The sequence below is a fragment of the Stegostoma tigrinum genome, chromosome 6 (assembly GCF_030684315.1).
Source record: "Stegostoma tigrinum isolate sSteTig4 chromosome 6, sSteTig4.hap1, whole genome shotgun sequence".
Classification (NCBI taxonomy): Eukaryota; Metazoa; Chordata; class Chondrichthyes; order Orectolobiformes; family Stegostomatidae; genus Stegostoma; species Stegostoma tigrinum.
Window position 1 is genome coordinate 77119212 of NC_081359.1, and position 22267 is coordinate 77141478.

The 22267-nt window shown below is 39.3% G+C and overlaps 1 protein-coding gene across 3 annotated transcripts in view; it reads right to left on the bottom strand.

Annotated features, from left to right (window-relative positions):
* The window catches only part of atp8a2 (ATPase phospholipid transporting 8A2), a 498882-nt gene that overhangs the window by 367680 nt on the left and 108935 nt on the right, over window positions 1-22267 (bottom strand). For all 3 annotated transcript variants that reach the window (XM_048533131.2, XM_048533132.2, XM_059646682.1), the window contains 2 exons: window positions 19420-19519; window positions 15618-15716 (listed from right to left, as the gene is read on the bottom strand). In XM_048533131.2, the coding sequence (XP_048389088.1) occupies window positions 15618-15716; window positions 19420-19519 (199 nt within the window). The remainder of the gene's footprint in view (window positions 1-15617; window positions 15717-19419; window positions 19520-22267) is intronic.

Genomic DNA, 22267 nt, shown 5'->3' on the forward strand with positions numbered 1-22267 from the left:
AGCCTTTTCATTTTGCAGATACCAATCAAATTTTGTGGTTTCTTGAGATTCGAAAGTTTCTATCGGACTTATAAACAACACAGTGGCTCAGCAGTTAGCACTGCTGCCTCGTAGCACCAAGGGCCCAGGTTCAATTCCAGTCTCAGGTGACTGTGTGGAATTTGCCTGTATGAGTTTCCTCCCAATGTCCAATGATGTGCAGGTTAGGTGGATTGGCCATGCTAAATTGCCGGTGGTGTCCAAGGATGTGTACGTTAGGTGGATTAGCTGTGAAAGTTACAAGGTTAGGGAGATAGGGCAGACGATGATTCAGGGTGGGATGCTCTTCAGAAAGTCTGTATGGACTTGCTGAGCCAAATGGACTGTTTCCACACTGTAGGGATTCTATTCTATTCTATTCTTAAACCATATATTACCAGTTAGATATGAACATTAATGCATGCTGTCAGTTTGCAAAAATGTTAAATTCAGTAAGCACCTTTCACACAAATTCCCATGAACTGCTAAGATTATTCTGACAAATAAAGAAGGCTTCATTAAAATGTTCTTTTCAAAACTAGAATTTAAATCCTCCAAAACAGTACTAAGTTTAATGGGAAAGATTGTCAGATTTCTCTTTTTCACACAAAACACTCCACTGAACACAAAAACATTGAAAAACAGAACAAAAAAGAATGAAGGAAGAAATCCATCTCTTCAATGTAGACCTCAAACTCATCTACATTTTGCACCATATTTCTTGATGCTTTCACGACTCCAAAATCTCTCACGTGTCTTTTGAACAATAAAGTCAATTGTCTGAGTCCCCAAGGCATCATTGCAAGTATTCCTCAGAGTAATATCCAAGGTGCAACATTTTTAAGCTGCTTTATCACTTCCCTTCCGTCCATCACAATGTTACATGGGGACGTCCACTGATTGCGTTCAGCAGAATTGGCCACTCCTCAACTGTGAAGCAAACCGGTGTGCAGCAAAACTTGAACAGCATTAGTCTGGGCTGATATGGGAGTAACGTCCATGCCAAACAAGTGTCAAGCAACGACCATTTCCAACAAACTAGAATCAAATTATCTCTCCTTGACTCTCAATGACATTATCTGAAGGTTACCCTCCAAGTTACACACTTCCCTGACTCAAAACCTTAATACCATTCCTTCACTTTCACTAGATCGAAACCTGAGAAATCCCTTCTTAACACCATTCTGGGTGTACAAAACCATATTGACTACAGCTGTCACAGGTCACAACCACCTTCTCAAGGGAATGGGGAGTAAATAATGACCTAGTCAGGAATTCTGGTGAAAAAACAAATGGAAAACTAAAAATTGTTTGACCTGCTGGGATGCATGTTAGGTTAATAAAGCAAGTAGCAACAGAGATAGTGGATGAACGCATAGTAATCTGGGGCAGCACTGTGGCTAGTGCTGCAGCCTCACAGCACCTGGGGCCTGGGTTCAATTCCACCCTCTGTCGACTGTCTGTGTGGAGTTTGCATGTTCTCTCAGTGTCTGCACGGGTTGCCTCCACGTGCTCCAGTTTCCTCCCACTGTCCACAGATGTGCAGTCTGGGTGGATTGGCCGCGCTAAATTGCCTGTTGTGTTCAGGGATGTGTAGATTAGGTGGGTCATTGGGAATTGGGTCTGGGTGTGATGCTCTGAGAGATGGTGTGAGCTTGTTGGGCTGAAGGGCCTGTTTCCACACTGTAGGGAGTCTAAGTCTAATGCTAATTTTCCAAGAATCCTTCAATTCTGGAAAAGCCCCAAAGGATTGGAAAACTGTCAACATCTTTCTTTACAAGAGGAAGGAGACAAAATAAAACAGGTAACCATAGGCAAAAATGTGGAGTTGGAAGAACACAGCAGGCCAGGCAGCAGAGGAACAGGAAAGCTGACATTTTTGGACAGAATGTCAGCTTTCCTGTTCCTCTAGCTCCACACTTGGTTGTCTGACTCCAGCATCTGCAGTTCTTGTTATCTCCAGATAACCACAGGCCATTTCTTAGCCTAACACAGGTTAATGAGAAAATGCTGATGTTTGTTACAAAGGGTGTAATAGCAAAGCATTGAGAAATTTATAATACAATCAAGCACAGGTTTAATACAGCTCTCATCGGACTATCTACATATTGTTTCAAGAAATCCTCCTGGATGCACCGAAGAAATTCTACTCCATCTAAGCCCCTGGCACTAAAGGAATATTGGGGAAGTGAAACTCACTCACTGCAGAAACCTTGTTTTCATATCCTGCCATGGTTTGCTCACATATTTGTTCCTCTATCTCCCACTAGCTATTGGGAGGCCTAAAGTGTAACTCCATCATGGTGATTGCACCTTTGATATTCCTGAATTCTACCCAAAGGGCCTCAGTGGATGAGCCCTCCAAGGTGAATATGAAATCATGCCTGTCAAGTCTACTAGAATTCTTGGAGGAGGCAACAAGCAAGATAAAGGGAAAGCAATGAATGTCAGATTTGTGATTTGTCAGAAGGTGTTTGTAAGGTACCACACATTAGGCTACTTAATAAGAACCCACGGTGTCAAAGGTGTATTTTGTTATCATGGACAGAGGATTGGCTAACTAATAGAAAACAGTTGGTTGGAAGGAGGAGGGCATTTTCAGAATAGCAATCTGTAAGTAGAAGAGTGTCGCAGGGATCGTTGTTGGGGCTACAATAATTTACAATATATATCAATGACTTGGATGAAGAAAGTGAATGACAAACATAGATGGGAAGGGAAGTGGTGTGGATGACACAGAGTCTGCAGAGGAATACAGACAGGTTAAACAAGTGGGCTAAAACTTAGCAGAAGGAATACAATGTAAGAAAATGTGAGGTTATGCACTTTACGAGGACAAGAAGAGTTGAGTGTCATTTGACTTGAGAAAAAAAACACAGAAAACTACAGAAGAGACACATTTGGGAGTGCTCATGCATGTTTCTCAACTGACAAATTAATCGTGTTATGATAGCAACTAGGAAAAAAGGGTTTAAACCAATCCAATAAAGTATCATACGTTTTGTCAAAAGTGTAAATACAGTAAATTAATATCATGATGTATATTCATTTAACCATTCTAATTAATATCAGATATAATTGTCATGTGTTGTACTTTACCACTTATATTGATCTACTGAACAGAATGGATACCGAGATTTAAAGTCATAATAAATACTAGATATATAAAATAAAGACAATAATCAAATTTCAAACTGGTTTATGGGAACTATTTTGAATATTCAGATGAATAAACATATTTTCTAACTGACATTTCAATGGAAAACCACCATATCATTCTTTTAGAAGCATCAGACAGCCCGAGGGGCAGGAAGCTTCTTTTCTTGTTCAGTATCATGAGGTATTCTGGGCCTGCTGTTTAATATTTGATATGCCATAATATATTTTCTTTCCAATACACCTTTGACTTCTTCAAGGCAATTAGGAATGGCCGATAAATAATAACCTTGCCAGTGATTCCCACAACACATGAATGAAAAAAAAAAGGAGCTTGAGGTTCTCAAACATTCCTTCAGATCATGTCTACTGTATGCCCAAAATAATCTTGATGCCTTTGCACCTTCCGTGCTTGGAGAAGAATAAACAAATAAATTTACAAATAAAGTTATATGGCTCTTTTTACATCCACAAAAATGATTTGAGGAGCAATCACTGTTAATAGTCCAAGGGATAATTGTATTTCAATTGAATTCAAGTCCACACTTTTAGGCGAGAGCTTTCCTTAGTTAGCAACATGTCAAAAAAACCCTCAGCCCACTGATTATTAGATCCCTATAACTATACAACCAATTCAGACCCCACAAGCTCAATATAGCCATCACCAGCTGGCTTACTGTAGAAGATTTCAGGCATTCCTTCAGAATGCATTAGATGATTAAAAACCCCTTTATGACTCCTGTGATATCTTTCATATGTGCCTGAGAGGGCAGAGAACCATAGTTTAACATCCCAAGCAAAATACATCACTTTCCCAGCACTGCATTCAAGTATCAACTGAAATGATGTGCTCATGTCAATGGATTCAGAGCCAGTCAAGTGGTAACCATGAACCGACTAGTTAGTGCAAATGATGCCGGGTGGAAAACGGATTTTCCCATGTATTATTAACTCTCAACAATATTCTGAAGAGATGCATTCCACTATCCAACAATATATCCTTTGAATATAACTTAATCATCGATGCATTGAAAATCAGTCTCCACTTTATTCCTCCAACTAATGCAGCAATAGTAATCCATTGACAAAATAAATGACATTTTATTTAAGTCAAGGTCTTCAACATTCCTTCAGCATCATTAGGCCAAAATCCTGGAACTCATTCCATAATATTGGACTGCATTGTAGGACTGCCGGCGCTGGAGAATCTGAGACAAGTAGAGCTGGACAAACACAGCAGGACAAGCAGCATCAGAGGAACAGGAAAGCTGACATTTCAGGTCTAGACCCTTCTTCATAGATTGGGGGGGGGGGGGGTGGACAGAAGATGGATAAAAGAACAAGATAGGTAGAGAGGAGACAGACAGGTCAAAGGTGGGGTTGGAGCCAGTAAAGATGAGTGCAGGTGGAGAGTTTGGGAGGGGGTTAGGTAGGTCCAGGGAGGACGGACAGGTCAAGGGAATGGGATGAGGCTAGTCGTTAGGAGATGGGGGTGGGGCTTGAGGTGGGAGGAGTGGATAGGTGGGAGGGCAGGCTAGGGAGGCAGGGACAAGCTGGGCTAGTTTTGGGACGTGGTCAGGGGAGGGCAGATTTTGAAACTTATGAAGTCCGCATTGATACCATTGGGCTGCAGGATTCCCAAGCGAAATAGGAGGTGCTGTTTCTGCAACCCTCAGGTGGGCATCGTTCTGGCACTGCAGGAGGCCCTGGATGGGCAGGTTGTCCAAGGAATGGGAGGGGGAGTTGAATTGGTTCACGACTGGGAGGTGCAGTTGTCAGGTGCGAACCGAGAGTAGGTGTTCCACAAAGCGGCCCCAACCCGCCGCTTGGTTTCCCCAATGTAGAGGAGGCCACAACGAGAACAGCAGATATGGTATACCACATCAGATGTGCAGGTGGCCTCAGATGAGGGTGAGGGGGGAGGTGTGGGGCCAAGTGTGTCACTCCCTGCGGTTGCAAGTAAAAGTGCCGGGCGTGGTGGGGCTGGTGGGGAGTGTGGAGCGGGAAAGGGAGTCATGGAGAGAGTGGTCCCTCTGGAAAGCACGTAAAGGTGGGGAGGAAAAATGTCTTTGATGGTGGGGTCAGATTGCAGATGGCACAAGTGATGGAGGATGATGCGTTGGATCTGGAGGTTGGTGGGGTGGTACGTGAGGACGAGGGGGATTCTGTTTTGGTGATTATTGTGGGTAGGGCCTATGAGAAATGAGTTGCAGGAAATGAGACACACACACAGTAAAGGGTGTTTTCGACCACTATGGAGGGGAGGTTGTGGTCCTTCAAAAATGAAAACACCTGGGATGTCTGGGAGTGGAATGCCTCACCTCAGGAGCAGATGCGGTGGAGGCGAAGGAATTGGAAATAGGGGATGGCATTTTTGCAGGAAGATGGGTGAGAGGAAGTGTACTCTAGGTAGCTGTGGGAGTTGGTAGACTTGAAGTGGATATTGGTTTCCAGGTGGTTGCCAGAGATGGAAATAGAGGGGTCCAGGAAGGGGAGAGAAGTGTTGGAGATAGTCCAGGTGAACTTAAGGTTGGTGCGAAGATGTTAGTGAAGTGGATGAACTGTTTGAGCTCCTTGTGGGAGCATGAGGCAGCGCTGATACAGTCATTGATGTAACTGAGGAAGAGGTGGGATCTTAGGGCTATTTATTCCAGAACCCTCACCCCATCCCCTTCTCTGATGAAGGGACTAGGCCCGAAACATCAGCTTTTGTGCTCCTGAGATGCTGCTTGGCATGCTGTGTTCATCCAGCTTCACACTTTATTATCTTGGATCTAGGGCCAATGTAGCTTTGGAAGAGGGGTTGTTCCATGTATCCTAAAATAGGCAGGCACAGCTTGGGCCCATGCAGGTACCCATAGCCACAACCTTTGTCTGTAGGAAGTGGGAGAAATGGAAAACAACTTCTCCTTCCATTCCTCCCATAAACAAATAAAAAGAAAGTCATTCAGCTTTGAATATATACTGTTCAAAACCAGGTTCTTGCAACAGGCTTAGAAAGGAAACAGCACACTAAAGTATTTCAAAAAGTGAGGAGTTCCGGAGTTGTTTATTTGTGACAAAGTACAAAAATTCAATTTCCAAGTTTCTGAACTTACCTGTGAACACTGGCATCTTTTTAAGATCAGTTCCCCAGCTTCAAAGGTGTAAGATTCTTGTTGTAAATGATTCAAGTTAAAAGAATAAGATCTTGAATTCAAGAGATGCAATGTCTTTTCAACTGAAATTCGTGAAGACTATACATCCTAATTTTATTTCGGTGACAGAATTCTGTTCTATTTAAAGTCCCAAATTTCTCTCACAACTGAACACATTGTTCCATCTCTCAAAAAGATTCACTTCCTTCTCTCACTTCATATAATCTTGTCCGAAATTCTGAAAAAGCTACGAAGTGGGTGAGTAAAAGTAAGTGAGACTTTGAAGGCAGAGGATAGGGAAGATGTACAAAAGATCTGTCAAACGTAACGTAAAGAGAAACAGGAACACTATATTTAGAGAAAGCAAAACAAGAAAGTTGCATAAGCGAACAGGAAAGTGAAACAGGAAAGCAAGAATACTGACAACGAGAAAAGCCACAGGAGGTCGATCAGGAAACTGAAAAACTTCAGTATATGACCATGACGACTGGAAGAAATTCTCCAACACAGTAAAATCTTTCCACAAGTTCTAGTTTGCTGGTTCATTACCAATTTTCAGTGCCAAGCGTACAGGTAGACTTAGCTCTTTACATAGAATTCTGAGTTCAGTGTTCAGGATATATGAAGTCGTCAGAGACAATGTAGTTTGGGAATTTTCTCAGGTTTCTCGAAATAGTTCATAGAAAGGCAAAGGGCGATAGCAACAGCGAGTGGGGAGGTGACAGCAGAGAGGTAATTTCACTAGTTTTGCTCATCAAAAGCCTTAGGCTAATGATTTGGGGCAACAAATGCAGAGAAAGCTGGAGAAACTCAGCAGGTCTGACAGTATTCATGGAGAGAGAAACAAAAGCTAATGTTTCAATTCAGTGTAACTTCTTCAAAACTGATATTCTGGGAATACAGGCTTCAGTCCCACCATGGCAGGTCATGTGGCTTGAATTTAGTAAAACATCTGGAATTTAAAGCTAATCTAATGGTGATCATGTAATCACTGTTACATGTCATAAAAACCCATCTGGTTCACCTCTCTTTAGGGAAGAAAATCTGTCATCCATACCTGGTCTGGCCTACATGTGATGCCAGACCCAATGTAGTCAAAAACCAAAAGAACTGCAGATTCAGTAAATTAGGAACAAGAACTGAGGTTGCTGGAAAAGCTCAGCAGGTTTGGCAGCATCTGTGAAGAAAGTCAGAGTTCTCATTTTGGGTCCGGTGACCCTGCCTCAGAATCATTTTGTAGAAGGGTCACCAGACCAGAAACGTTAATTCTTATTTTTCTTCACAGATGCTGCCAGCCCTGCTGAGCTTTTCCAGCAACTTCTGTTTTTGCCAGTTGACTCTATAGTGGACTGTGACCTGCTCTCTGGGCAAGTAGGAAAGGGCAATGAATGCTGGGCTAACCAACTCCACAAACAAATGAAAAAAAAACATTGAAGGTGGAATAACTGGTTGACAGTATAGTTAATAAAGTGTGTAGCTAATCCAGCTTCAAGTGGAGTATCACATTTAGTTCTGAAGCATGCAGAGAAAATTTCTGAGAATGGTCTCAGGGTTGAGAAACTTTGGTTAAATAGACAGGAAAAACTAAGACTGTTTTCCATGGATAAAGGAAGACTGAATTACAGAAAAACTGTTCCCATTGTGGAAGGATGGAGAACAAATGGGCACAGATTTAAGGTAGGTGGCAAAAGATGCAATGGCAACATCAGAAAAAAAAAAAATTTTTCACAAGCAAGTACTTCTGGAATGCATTGCTGCAACACTAGTGAAATTAGGTTTTAATAGAGGTATTCAAGAGGAAATTGTATTATTGGCATTGGAAAAATGTGCACAGCTACATCTAGAAAGTGGGAGAGTGCCACAAGGTCATGTGCTCCTCCAGAGGAACAGTACACACACAATGTCCTTCCTCTGCAATATATTAGAGTTAATGGCAATAATTAAACATGGTACTGTTAAGGAAACCTTAAGACCAAATGAAGAAATTAAATTTAACAACGTATACTCAAGTTTCCAGCTTCAATGATGCTTCACATGCCAGTCTTCCATGTGACCATTTGAGTTAGGTGAGGTTTATTATATTCTTGGAGGTAAGCCAAGGAAATTAAAACATTAGTTAAAATATCTTAGCAGCTGAAACTCTAGCACTAGTAGAAGCTGTCGATATAAGGGTACATTTATCCAATAATCCAAGAGAAACTTGACGTTTTCTGTTCTGTTAAATCTTATTCCAGGAAAAAAAAACAGCATTGCTGGCAGAGCTTGCACTGTCCACAAATCTGATCTGTCGTTTGACCTTATCCTCACTTGCCTGCATTCCAAACATTACCTTCCAGTCTGTGGTACTTCAACTTATCAACATCCAGGACACAAGCTCAAATAAATCCAATATTAGAAGTAAATTCAGACATTGGCTACAATATTGCACGATGACTAGACAACTAGACTACAGAATAATACAAAGAAAACCAATTAGTGCAGTTGATACTAGTCATAATCAACTGCACCCCAGTGAAGAGTATTTAAACGATCTTTGGAAACGTCTTTTCAAGCAGGAAGATAGTAACGATAATTATGAAAACTTGAGTTATTCAATACTAATTCATTCTGCTTTTCCAGCACTTACCCTCATCTCCACAGCTAGGCATGAATTTCCACAATCAAACTTACCAGTGTTTTTGGGAAAGTCATTTTTGAAGTTGTAAATTAGCATGTTGTCATATCAACACTACAATTAAATGGTTGCAATTACTGTAATACCAGAAGCAAAACATCAAACACAACACTTCAAACAAAAATTCTTAGTCCATAAACGGGAAACACACATTTAAGATATGAGTAATTTTCTTAACGCTAACAAATGACTTGAAGTAACAGTCATGTTTGGCTCCACTCTGGACTTCCCAGACAAGATGTAGCAAGTGGATTTGTAGGAGTTTGCTTGTTCTTTGAGTTCACATGCTCTGACAAGAGCTCAAAACTAAAGAAAAAAATCTGCATTTTCAGCAGAATCTGAGAAATTGCCAATCACTTATAACCTAAAACTAAAGTATGGTCAACTCCACAGCATGCCTAGAAATAACTATACACAATTTAATCCAACTTTTTCAGAGTGCACACACATCAAATGGTAACAGTTTATACTTAGAACAAACCGCTTGTAACTCTGACTGCTTTTCAAATCAGCCAGTCATGAAGAAGTGTCAGTGGACCTGAAACATTAAAGCTGCTTTCTTTCCACAGATGCTGCCAGGCCTGCTGAGTATTTTCAGCAATTTCTGATTTTGTTTCTAGTATTTACCATGAGCAGATGTTTGGTATTCAGTTATTTGCCATTATTTGCACTGATATTTTCATTGAACTTTTGGAACTTGCTCTCAAAAATTTCACTTGCTGACAAAGACAATGGAAAACTCAGAAAAGAGAGTTTTAATATAACCAGCCATCATCAGGCACTTTTGTACAGATCTACCCACAATCCATTAGTACCACTCAAGAAACTAGAAATCAATTGATGAATCCTAATGCACAATCATATAACAATGAACAGATAAAAATCAGCTATTAAGTGTGCTTAGGCAGCAACAATGTGGAACTTTTAAAAGCAGTACATCAATAAATTCAGTTAGAATCAAAATCCATTTTTACAATTGCATTTAGTAGTAAAATCCAAATGAGAAGGACATATTTTCATTGAACATAATATGGCAATTAAAAAAGCCCTGCCTTAAAAAGCTTCTATCTCTCAACATTATTTGTATATCACAATTCCTCACAACATAAATGTATATTGGTAAAAGTAAGATCACAGAATTTTTAAGGACATATACATAGGCTGCAAGATTCTTTATAATCTACTAATATTTTGTTATGTTTGCTTCATAAGTTTTATAATATTGTTAGTAAGAAAAGTTAAAGTGACAGGGCTTGTGTTTTGAAGATGGAGCTTGTACTCATCTTGAATTAGTTGCCTCCAACAAAGTTCCTTTCCTACTCCCCTTTCCTCCTTTTAGGGAAGTGTTTCAGCATAGTGTCACTAACACAGCTTAAAGCTAGAACGTTTTATAGGCGTAAAATCAAACAGGGAAGTGAAATTCACCTTGATGGCAGACTGCAGAAGCAAGCATCAGAGTGTGGAGCACAATGATTGGAGAAGGGACCAATTTAATGCAAAAGTCCAAAATTTGGTTCCCATGGCAAGCCTGTACAAAAGGGGGAAGCAGATATTCCTTTTAATTCTGTTTTACCTCCCATAACTTGTCAAAAGTCGTCCTTTGCCTACAAGCAAGCAAATTCTAACCAGCTGTTAAGTGACTAAATTAGTAAGTAAATAACTATGCAAATAAGTAACCACACAAATGTTAGACAAAAATGGCAGGTCAGCGCAGGTGATGTCTTGTAACTAACCTCACTGAAACACACAATGTTCTGAAGAGGCTAAACAGCATCAACTTCGAGAGGTTGCTTTTCCTTGCAAAGGAAGGATAGTATAGAACATTGTGCACAGTGTCAGAAATAGAAGTTGATCATTTAGGACTGAGATGTGAAGCAATTTCTTTTCCCAAAGAGATATGTGAATCTTTGGAATTTTCAGCCAAGATTATTGTGGATGGTCTACTACTGAATATATTAACAGTTGGAACAGAGATTTATGACTTCTCCAAACATTAGGAATAAGCAGCAGACCACATGACCTGTTGACCCTGTCCAAAAGTCAATAATGGTCAGGTTGATCTTGGGTTTCAATGCCACCTTTCTTTCCACACCCTATCAGCTTGTCCATCTCAGCATGAAACATATTCATAGCCGGCATATCCAAAAACTCAGAAATAAAAAGGCTCACAACCCTTTCAATGGAGTTTTTCTTCATATCAGCCCTAAATGATTGATTACTTATCCTGTAGTTATGTCGCATTATTCTACATTTTGCAATGCCACTCCTCAGAAAATAAAAATTTCATCTTTTTTATGAAAGGACAGCACTCCAGTTCTGACAGGAAATTCCAATCAGGAATCCTTCTCAGTCAGCCACCTTGACAACTGTCAGGCAGTAAGTACATAAGACAAGTGTGAGGTTAGGGTGCCATGTAAGAAGGCTGCCAGGTGGGTGGGATGCCATGTGGATAGGAGATAGAGTGCCATGGGTAGAGTGGCAGGACACAAGGCAGGGGGCAGCTGGAAACAGGCAAGTAATGAAGTATTTAAGTCTCAGTGGCTGCATGACTGAGAGAAATTGGGTCCGTCGGATGTGGGAGCTGGCTTTGAAGTGCGTGGGGTTCAGGTCCAGTTGCGGGGGGAAAAGCGGGGTCAGATCTGGGGCTGGAAGGTCGTGGAGGCAGATTAAGCCTGAAACGGGGGAAGAAGGGAGCAGATCCAGAGAGGAGGAGTAGGATGCCACGTCCAGAACTGGGCAGTCAGCAAGCCTTCTGATTCAGACAAGGGAAGGGGAGAGTGGGTTCAAAATGGGGGAAGGGAGAGCATTGGTTTGAGATCTGTTCTTATCAACACTGCAGCGACAACTGTTTCATCTGTCGAAAAAGTGGACTACTTTCTTAATAAATACCCTGTCAGGCCTATTCATAATTGTGAATGTTTTAATGAAATCACCTCCTAATCCGCTAAATCCAGACTCTTGACATCATTCCACATCAGATTACCAAATTTTGTTATTTGCTGGCTCGGGATCAGCAACTCTTTTCAAAAACAAAAATGTAGACAAATGTGAGATCCCAGGTCCTCACTAAGAGGATATTTCAATGTATCCATAGTTTTGAATAAAAATACCTTTACTTAAAAGGAATGCCATCTACAAGAAACAAGCATGGAACTCTTACTTTATTGCCCAGAATTCCCGTGAGGCGAATAAGGATAACAGATCAATTACAGTCAAAATACATCAAATAGTAAATGAGGCCAATGTAAAGGCCACAGATTTCACAGTAAACAAAGTGTGGAGCTGGATGAACACAGCAGGACAAGCAGCATCTCAGGAGCACAAAAGCTGACGTTTCGGGCCTAGACCCTTCATCAGAGAGCCTCTTTGATGAAGGGTCTAGGTCCAAAACGTCAGCTTTTGTGCTCTTGAGATGCTGCTTGGCCTGCTGTGTTCATCCAGCTCCACACTTTGTTATCTTGGATTCTCCAGCATCTGCAGTTCCCATTATTACAGATTTCAGAGTGATCCCCCAAACACTGGGACACTATGGGTAATCAAATCTATTGAAGACTTTACAAGAGAGTCCAATTCTTCACTTTTGAAGACCTCACTCCAAAACTCCCTTGAAAGTTACTACATCACAGATTTCCTCAACAATGCTCACACTCTGGTAATTCAGACTTTCCTGGGCCTGCGCTCCTCAGATTCTGGAAACTGCTCTCCAATTCCAACTTTCAGATACAATTCCAACAGTTAGCATTACCAAGTTGTTATTGCCCCAGAAAGCTTCAAATTTAAGAAAAGAAAACCATCCAGTTGCGTCAAGTTGAAAGTGGCAGGTAAAAAGTGACTCATCAGAATACAGAGAGAATAATTAAACGGCTGATCAGGACAGATTAAACTAGAGCATGAGAGGAGGCTATCAATTGTTCTATAGATAAATACAGAGGAAGAGGGCAGGTAAATTGTGTGTTGGTCCTCCAGAGGTCCATAATGGGAAGTTAATAGCACATCATAAGGAAATGGCAAATGAAATGAATAAAATTTTGTTCTGTTTTCATTATGGAAAATAAAGAAAAAAAAATCCAGCTATACCTGTAATTAAAACTTTGAAGGAAGAGAGAAAATTGCTGAAATTATCATCACGAAGGAAGTGATACTAGGCAAACTGACAGAACTGTGGGTTGTTAAGTCTGCAGGTTCTGACTGGCCTCATCCTAGGGTCTTAAAAGAGGAGAAGGACTGATCAAGTAATATTATCACTTGACTATTAATCCAAAGACCTTGGTAATGTTCTTGAGACCTGGGTTTGAATCCGACCATGGCAGATGGTCAAGTGTGAATTCAATAAAAATATTGAACTAAGAATTTAATGACGACCATGGAATCATTGTCAGTGGTAAGTTTTAAAAAAAAAACCCTCTGGTTCACTGATGTCCTTAACTGGTCTGAACGCATTGACTCTTAACTGCCCTCTTGGCAATTAGGAATGGGCAATAAATGCTGGCCTAGCTAGTGACACCCATATCCTATGAGTGAATTAACAATAAAGGAGGCCAAAAAGGTCTTGGTGCATTGGTGTGCTAATTTTCCAAAATTCATTACATTCTGGAAACATTCCATCAGACTGGAAAGTAGCATATGTAATCCATCTTCTTAAGGAGGGAGGCAGAAAACAGAAAACTATACACCAGTTAGCTTGGCATCTGTGATGCGCAAGATGTTAGAACCAATTACCTGGACTATTAGAAAAACACAAGGTAATCACAAAAAGTCAGTATCATTTTGTGAAAGGGAAATCATGTTCGGCTGCTTTGAAAGAATAATATGTGCTGTGGATAAACTGGAGCCTGAAAACATTGCACACTTGGATATCAGAAGGCATTTGATAGGATACAGTTAAAAGTTATTGTTAAAAAGCAGGAGCTCATGGTGAAGCTGGTATATCAGTGACAAGGATAATTGATAGGCTGGCTGGCAGAAAAAGAGTCTGCATTAATAGGTCTTTTTCAGATTGACCCCACTTATTATAGCCTGCCACAGTGTCAGATTATGAAGGCATGGACGATATGGATTGAGAGCAGCTGTTTGCCTTCATTGAAGGGTCAATAATGAGGTGTCATAATTTTATGGTGAAGGAAGGTGGTTGAGAGGAGATTGGAGGAATCTTTTCCACCCAGAGTGTGGTGGGAAACTTGGAGGCTTTGCCTGGGATGGCTAGTAGAGGTGGGAAACCTCACAACGTTTCAAAATTACATCAATGAGCATTTGAAATATCATAACATTCAAATGTATGGGCCATGCAGTGCAAAGTGAGATTAGCATAAATTAGTCAAAAAGATTCGATCGGCTGAATAGTTTCACCTGTGTTGAATGACTGTATGACTTTTTGATCTTATTAGATGGTGAGCCAGGTTTGAAGGGCTGAATAGCATAGTTTTCCTCCTAATTCATATGTTCACATGTATGTAACTTACCCTGCATTTCTTCTGTGAGTTTCTTCTGTGATAATTCAAGACTATATTTTCTTTCTCAAGTAAGACAAACAATCCCTAATATTTGGTGCTAGTTTGCCTTAATTGATTTCCATATCAATAGCCATTTCTGTCATGTCAGAAAAAGTGCATCCTTGTTTCCTTGTTAAATTGGAATTGATTTCCTAAGCTCCATCAAATTGCACAAGTTGGCAGGTGCAGGGAGTCCTGGACGTTCTGGTACACTAATCAACTGCAGCCACCAGATGTTGCTTTGTCAATATAAAAATACTGTATAAAAATGGTGAGTAATTTTAATTTTAAAAAATTCAGTCTTTTACATTTCATTGTGCATTCTATTTTTCAAGTTATTCAACTAGGAGTCCAATGTCACAAATGTACAGTGCAGTCTTTGAACATTTCCACGTAAAAAACATCACAGCTCACTCGCACCTTCTTCAGGGCATTTAGGGATGAGAAATTAATGCTGGATTAGCCAGTATCCTATGAATGTCTGAATGAATGGGATTTAAAATAAAAAACAGACTTACTCTAATATTAATTACATGTTTACGTATATACAAAATCAGCTAAACCCATTCATATTTCTCAAACTTTTTAATTCCCATTTTTCCATTCATTTTCTTGACCTTTATTAGATCAGCCCTCAATCCACCAGATTTACTACTTGCCACTGATTTGCCCTGATCACATACAAGTTCTTTGATAAATACTTTTTTGTACATTATCTGCATGACTGAATACTTCAACAGATACAGGAATGCCCAAGAATTTTAGCTGTTTTTACTTATCGTCTTCAGTTCTCCATTCAGAAAAGCAATATCCATCATACAGATATTGCATTGGACACTGTGAATATTACTATTTAAAAAATACATAATACATCTTCGTAGCCCAGAGCCAAAATATGTAAAATGTCTTTTGTTTCATTTAAAAACTTATTTTAAATATAGAATATGATATCTACTAAGGTTTTCAGAGTGAATTCCTAGAACCATTGAAACAGAATTAACTATTTGGTCATACAGAACTTGAGCACTGTTGAAGAAATATAAAGACAACACATGGCAATTAACTGTCAGTTATCATTAACTAATGCATTCTCAATGACAATGCTATTATTAATCTGAGGTGCAAAGCAACAGTTATACTCACATAATCTTCAATAATCTCTTTGATACCAGCTACTGTGAGGATGAAGATAAGTGGCATCAAAGTCGTATACCTTCCTGTGGGAGAGACATCTGGAATTTGCTAAAACAAATAATCAAGACTTAGTGTTTTGTCCCTGTGTTTTCATTCTTAACACAAACTGTGCTGTAATTGTAGCATCTAGAGTGAATTTTATAGCACATCAAAAAAGGGCAAGAAAAAAATGAAATTAATTGATGTATCATAAATTTTAAATTAATAGACATCAGTAAAAGCAATTTACATATCTCATCAAAACAGCAAGAATCAGCAATACATTTTGGGATTATTTATACTTGTAGGGGAGATTAGGTGCTGCTAAATCATTTCCTCCCACATTCCATGAGCTTTAAATAGTGTCTATGAAAACGTACATATGAACCAGCAGCTGGGCAAGGAACCAGCCGTAGCTGTAATCTGTCAATCTGAAATCCAGTATAAGGTACTGTCTGTTTATAAATCAACACCTTCCTTAAGTTAAGAACAATGAAAATGAAAAATTGGTATTACATTGAACGTTACCAAATCAAACTCAAAAGGGTTCAGAATCTTGCTTCCCTGCTGCAAACATTACAACTACTTTTAGACGGAATAAAGATAGAGACAGATAAAGGGGCAAGAGTCATGAGGATAGGAAAAACTTTGGGTTGCATCTGTGAACAGTACCACCTTTTTTTTTAAGCAATGCAGTGCCAAATTTCTGAGAAGCTATCAGCAACAAATCAAGGGGTAGCCTATGAGAGGACTTCCAACCAGAGCTATATTTGCAGCACTAAATGGACTGAAAAAGATTCAAAGCTAAAATAGATAAAAATGTACCATTACTTTGAGATTCCAATGTACACCATACTGCACATGTGCTATTGATAGAAATCATCAGGGCATAATAGAAACCAATGGGAAGTTATATATTTTTCATGAGCTTAAAGCTATCAATAGATTATTTTATGAGAGGCACTAAAATTACTTTCCATCATTTGGTTGTGCAGATTTCAATATTGCTAGAGAGGCATATTGCAAGACTGGAAAAAGGCAAAAATGCCAAATTTCAAACAAACAGTCACAACAAATTACACAATAGCAGAAAAGGGCTGTTTTTTTTTCCATGGCAACGTATCAGCATCCTGATTCTTCAGTGATATAAATTTTCAAGATGCTTTGAAATTTGACATTCTTAATTTTAAAACTAATGAATTCAATGAGAAATGCTTTAACAACATACCTTCCCTTTGAACAATATGAAAGTGTTTAACACATGACCATAATTATGGTAGGAAATCTGTCAGAATTACCACAGAAAGATAAACAGATTGAGGAAAGCAGCCATCCCAGCCTCTCACTAAAATGCTCAATCCTCCATTGTTTCTATATTCACTCCTAACTTCATCAGTTGGATGCTTTGCAGTCTTATGGAGACACTAATAGTTGAAATTTGCCAAAAAACAAACATGCAATTTGGCCTAAATTTTTAACAAGTATTCACAATTTATTAGGTACAACTTACAAAAAGATGAGAAAACATTGATTTTTGGATGACATCGTGGAAGAGCCACCCAAACACATTTTCTGCAAAGATATGGATTTTAAGAACTTTGAGCAAACAATAAAAGTAACTGGATAGTTATCCATTAAGGATCAATCTATCCATCCAGCTAGATAGATTTTTTACAAGATCAGATTAAAGATATAAACTAAAGTAGTAAAAGAAATAAGGTGAGCAAATGAGAGTTGCACCTAATCTTACCAAACACCTTTTCCCCAGCAATCTTTATAGTGTGACATGGCCTAAATTATGGTGATTTTTTTTCCAGTGCTGATCCATATATATTTTGTAAAAATGCTGACTGATCGAGGAATTTCAACTGATCATTACTGAACTAATGAGACAGAAAGAAGCTACAGCAGAATCATAGCAGGAAAAGGGTTAGGCCATTCAACCCTTCAAGCCTGCTCTGTCATTCAAATGATCATGGCTGATCGTCCAACTCAGTACCCCGGTCCCACTTTTTTTTCCCTGTAGCCTTTGATCCCTTTACACAGAACAACTATATCTAACTCCTTGAAGATTTTCAAGATTTTGACCTCAGCCACTTTCTGAGACAGAGAATTTCACAGACTCTGGAAGAAGACATTTCCTAAATGGACTCCCCGGATCCTGAAGCCATGAACAGCTGGTTTTGGACTGCCTGGTCATTGGAAACATCCTTCCAGCATTTATGCTGTCTAGCCCTGTTATAATTTTTTTGGTATCTTTGAGATTCCCCCCATTCATTCTCCTTAGGTTCAGTGAACATGGCCCAAATTGACCCACTCTCTTTTCATACCTCAGAGCTGCCGTCCCAGCAATCAGTCTGGTAAACCTTTGTTACACTCTCTCCATAGCCACAAATTCTTCCTCCGATAAGGAGATCGGAAATGCACACACTACTCCAGGTGTGGTCTCACCAAGGCAAGACATCCCTGGCCCTTTACTCAAATCTTCTTGGTAAAGCCCAACATACATATATGGTCACAGAAATTTGAGGGTGCATACATGAGGATCAATGGTCGGCACAACATTGTGGGCTGAAGGGCCTGTTCTGTGCTGTACTGTTCTATGTTCTATGTTCTATACAGTTTGTCTTCATCACCACCTACTGTACCTATGTGGTTACTTCGAGCGACTGGTGTACAAGGATACCCAAACCTCACTGCACCTCCCGCTTTCCCAATCTATCAGCCATTTAGGTAATAACCTGCCTTCCTGTTTTTGGTACCAAAGTGGATAACCTCATACTTAAACACATTATACTTCATCTGACATGCCATTCACCCACTCACTCAACCTGACCAAATTACACAGGCATTTCTACATCGCCTCACATTTCACTTTCCCAGCCAGTTGCAGGTGTTACAATGATCATCAATAAATTTCTGTTGAACAGTAATGTGGCAGTTAATCACACAGCATACTCCAGTCTCTGCTTTCAAAGCTGCATCATAAATTCAAGTGCTGGTTGTTGCTAAAGGACATCTCGCAGTGGTACAAATTTAAACTAGTGCTCTTCAGCCTGTCTATTCTTCTGGTCTCTCATTGGGCAATGATACAAGAGTAAATAGAACCTTCTGGTGGCAATCAGCATTTGTCAATATAAAGTACAAATTAAAAAGGCCCAGTTATTCAAAACTGCAAATTATTCAGCACTCATTTTTCTTGAGAAATTACGTAATTAATAATAGTACAAATGCAATCCCACACCAGAATTATTTAAGCATATCTTCACTTCCACACTATTTTAAACTTCTGTCCTGAAGGCAATAATGTAGTGTTTTAAATGTTCATGTGTTGAAGAGGAAAGGAAAATTAAATGGTCTCGCTGCAAATTAGGAATGGAAACAATTGGCTTGGCCCCAAGTTTGTATCCTCATTCAATTCTTGGCAATCTGCTCGGTTGCAGTAGTTGATTTCAAGTTGACAGAAGGCAGTGTGTGCCATGATCTACAATCCACCTCACGACCATTTGAATGCTGAAGGTCAGGCAAAAAGATAGGGATATCGGAAGGTTCCGTACTTTATCATTAACCATTAACCACAAAATAGAACACTTGGTTGTATGATGATTGATAGCAAAGTGATCTTAAATTAAAAAGATTACCAGATCCTCATCACTAGCATTTTCAATAAAAATTTACACAAAAATCTTGAAATAAGGATGGGGAAAACACCAGTGGAAGGCATATAAAATTAGATCAGAATCTTACCCAAAAATGCTCAATTTAGACTTACTTGTAATAAGGCTATAAAAAGAAAGAAAGCATTTGCAGCTCTTCTGATCTGTTCATACAAGAAGCGAGGCAGAAATGTTATCACGCTGTATTTTGCTGTGCTGTTGATCATAAAAAGGAGGACATTGTCATAAGAAAACTCAAAGCACACAATAATCATATAAAATTCACATCAAAGCAAACACTCTAACGAAGACCAAGGACAATTACTTTCTAAATTCAGGACAAGCATGACCATAAAGCATCAGTCAGCATCTGAGAGAGAAATAGAAGTGAACATTTCAGGTATGAAACTTTATCAGGCCTGATGAAAATTCTGATAAAAGATCTCCTCTTTCACTCCAATATATCAGTGTAAATTAATTTCACACCTTCAAGGCCAAAAGAAAATTTCTCTAAGTCAAGCAGATGAAATATGGAAGAGCAAGTACACTGGCAATATGGGAATTGCATGGTCTTCTTCAGAGATGCATTAAACTAGCACCCTAAGAGGAGGAGACTGGAGAAAACTTGGATATCACAGAAACGTGCAAATCACAGGTGCTTAAAAATCAATTCCAAGAGAAAACCAAAAGTAGTACACCATGGATGCTAGAAATCTTAAAGGAGAGAAAAGCTGGAAAAACTCAGCAATTCAGGTAGCATTTTGAAACGAAACAATTAATGCTTCAGATTGAGCACTTTTCGCCAGAACTAGTTTTCTCCATAAATGCTACCTGGCTTAGGCTCATGCAACATTTTTTGTTCTGCTATCAGTTCCAAGGACTTCTTTAAAGATACTGGGCTGGATTTTCCAATGAGTGGCACACCGTCTGACTGCCAATCCACTCCTGCTCTTTTTTCAAAACACAAAATGATAAGAGCAAGCTCTGTCTTTCAGAAAGGAGGTTCTCAGAGTCGCTTCAGAAATATGGAGCGTACTTGAAATCTGACAGGTCGCATGTGACCAAGACAATCAAGGCAAGTCATATCATGCCACCTTAATCACATGCTGTATTATGGAAATGTCTAGCATCACAGACAGCCACTTTGACAGCTCCTGTGAAAGGCTAAGTACATGAAGTAAGGTCAGGGTGCCAGGTGGGAAGGGCATCAAGCAACTAGAGTGCCAGTGAGTAGATGCCAGGACAGCAGGGAAAGATGGGATTGGCGGAAAAGAGGAGGTATAGTTGGTAGGAGTTGAGTAACATTTAACAGTTACCCAGGAGTTAGACCTAAGTTCTCAATTGTCTAACAATTTCATTGTTTGTTTAATAATCCTGCTTTACTGTGGCAAAAACTTCTGAATACGGATTTAAATAGATTCCTTTGCAGGGATCCAGGCATAGGGGAATTGACCATTGTACTGTTCAAATTGCCAGGCAATTCCCTCAAAGACAGCTGTGATGGGATTCTGCAGGGTTCGAATGCACAACTCCCATTTACAGCACAGTAATGCCTATCTGGCCATCAGTAAATCCAGGGCAATATTCCAGTGTTAACATTTAAGCATTTTCCTACTCCGTAAACTGTTAGATGCACAAAACCGACTATAATATAGCAGGGTCAACACCTGGTTTGTACTTGTCAGGAGATATTACCCATGGATCAGCTGAGGATGTACAAGTACAAGTACAACTGCTGAGTCTGGCACACAAGGTTGGCGGGGAGAAACTCTCCTACAATCTCTCTATCCATAATCAGGTACTTTTGAAAATATAAATTGTGCCTTTGTGGCTGCAGCGAAGCCAAGAGCATTACATGATGAACACTGGTATCACCTATGTTCAGAATAGTCCAATTTTACACTGCAAGGGGCCTCAAACAAACATGGACCCACAATACCATTTTCTGCTTTTATAAAAGTGACAGAACGTGTTCCGTCGACTATGGTGGCAGTTCATGGCCCACCTGCACCTTAATTTGTAGGTCATGACCTTTTAAATAGGCATTAACTTGAAGTCCCACATGTCCACTCAGACAGACACTAAAGTTTCCATTTAAAAAATCTGGAGAGGATTTCTTCTGATATTATCTAATCAAATAATTTTCAAAAAGAATTACTGCTCTTTGATGGATATTAACTAAGTGCAAATTATCTGTATTAATACTAATAACTATTCTTCAAAAATATATACAAGCTGCACTTCAACTGGTAACATCTTGGGATGATCTTCCCTTATTTCAGCTCCTTTTTGTCGGCCAATGCTTCATATTATCCACAATGGTCCTTGACTCCTGTTGAAACAGATTTTACAATTCCTTTTCTTTACCTTTCCTTAGATCATTTTCATCTAAAATTAACTTGTTTATTTTCTATTGTAAACAAACCACACATCAATTTGAGTAAGAAATCAGTAAAATAAAAAGTGAAAAAGACACTTAGCTAAAAGCAAGGACATTGTAAAACGATACGAGAACACATCCATTCTATTGAGTGGGGATTTAGTTCTGTGTGCAGGACAAGGCGAACACCAAGTGATATACTTGGATATCACAACAGCTTAACAAAATATGAAGGAGAATAAATAAAATCGAAGGTCCAGTTATGATAATAGAATCTGAAGCAAAATACAACACCATGAACTTGTGATCATATGATAATCTCTTGCCTGGCATCAGTATTTAAATATCCCAAATGGGGCCTTGGAGTAGTTTTTGGTACATGGCAAACATATCAGCAACCAACAGCAAAAACAAAGCTGCTGCCTGTCATTTCAAACACTGTTGCTTTGCTCATAATAGACTAATTAACTTAACACATTAAATTTAATTGCCATGTCTCTGTATTATTAAAAATTTGGTAAATTTGCTCAATGTTAGGTTTGTGTTAAGTAGTTTTTGATGAATGCCAATACTGCAAGAAGTAA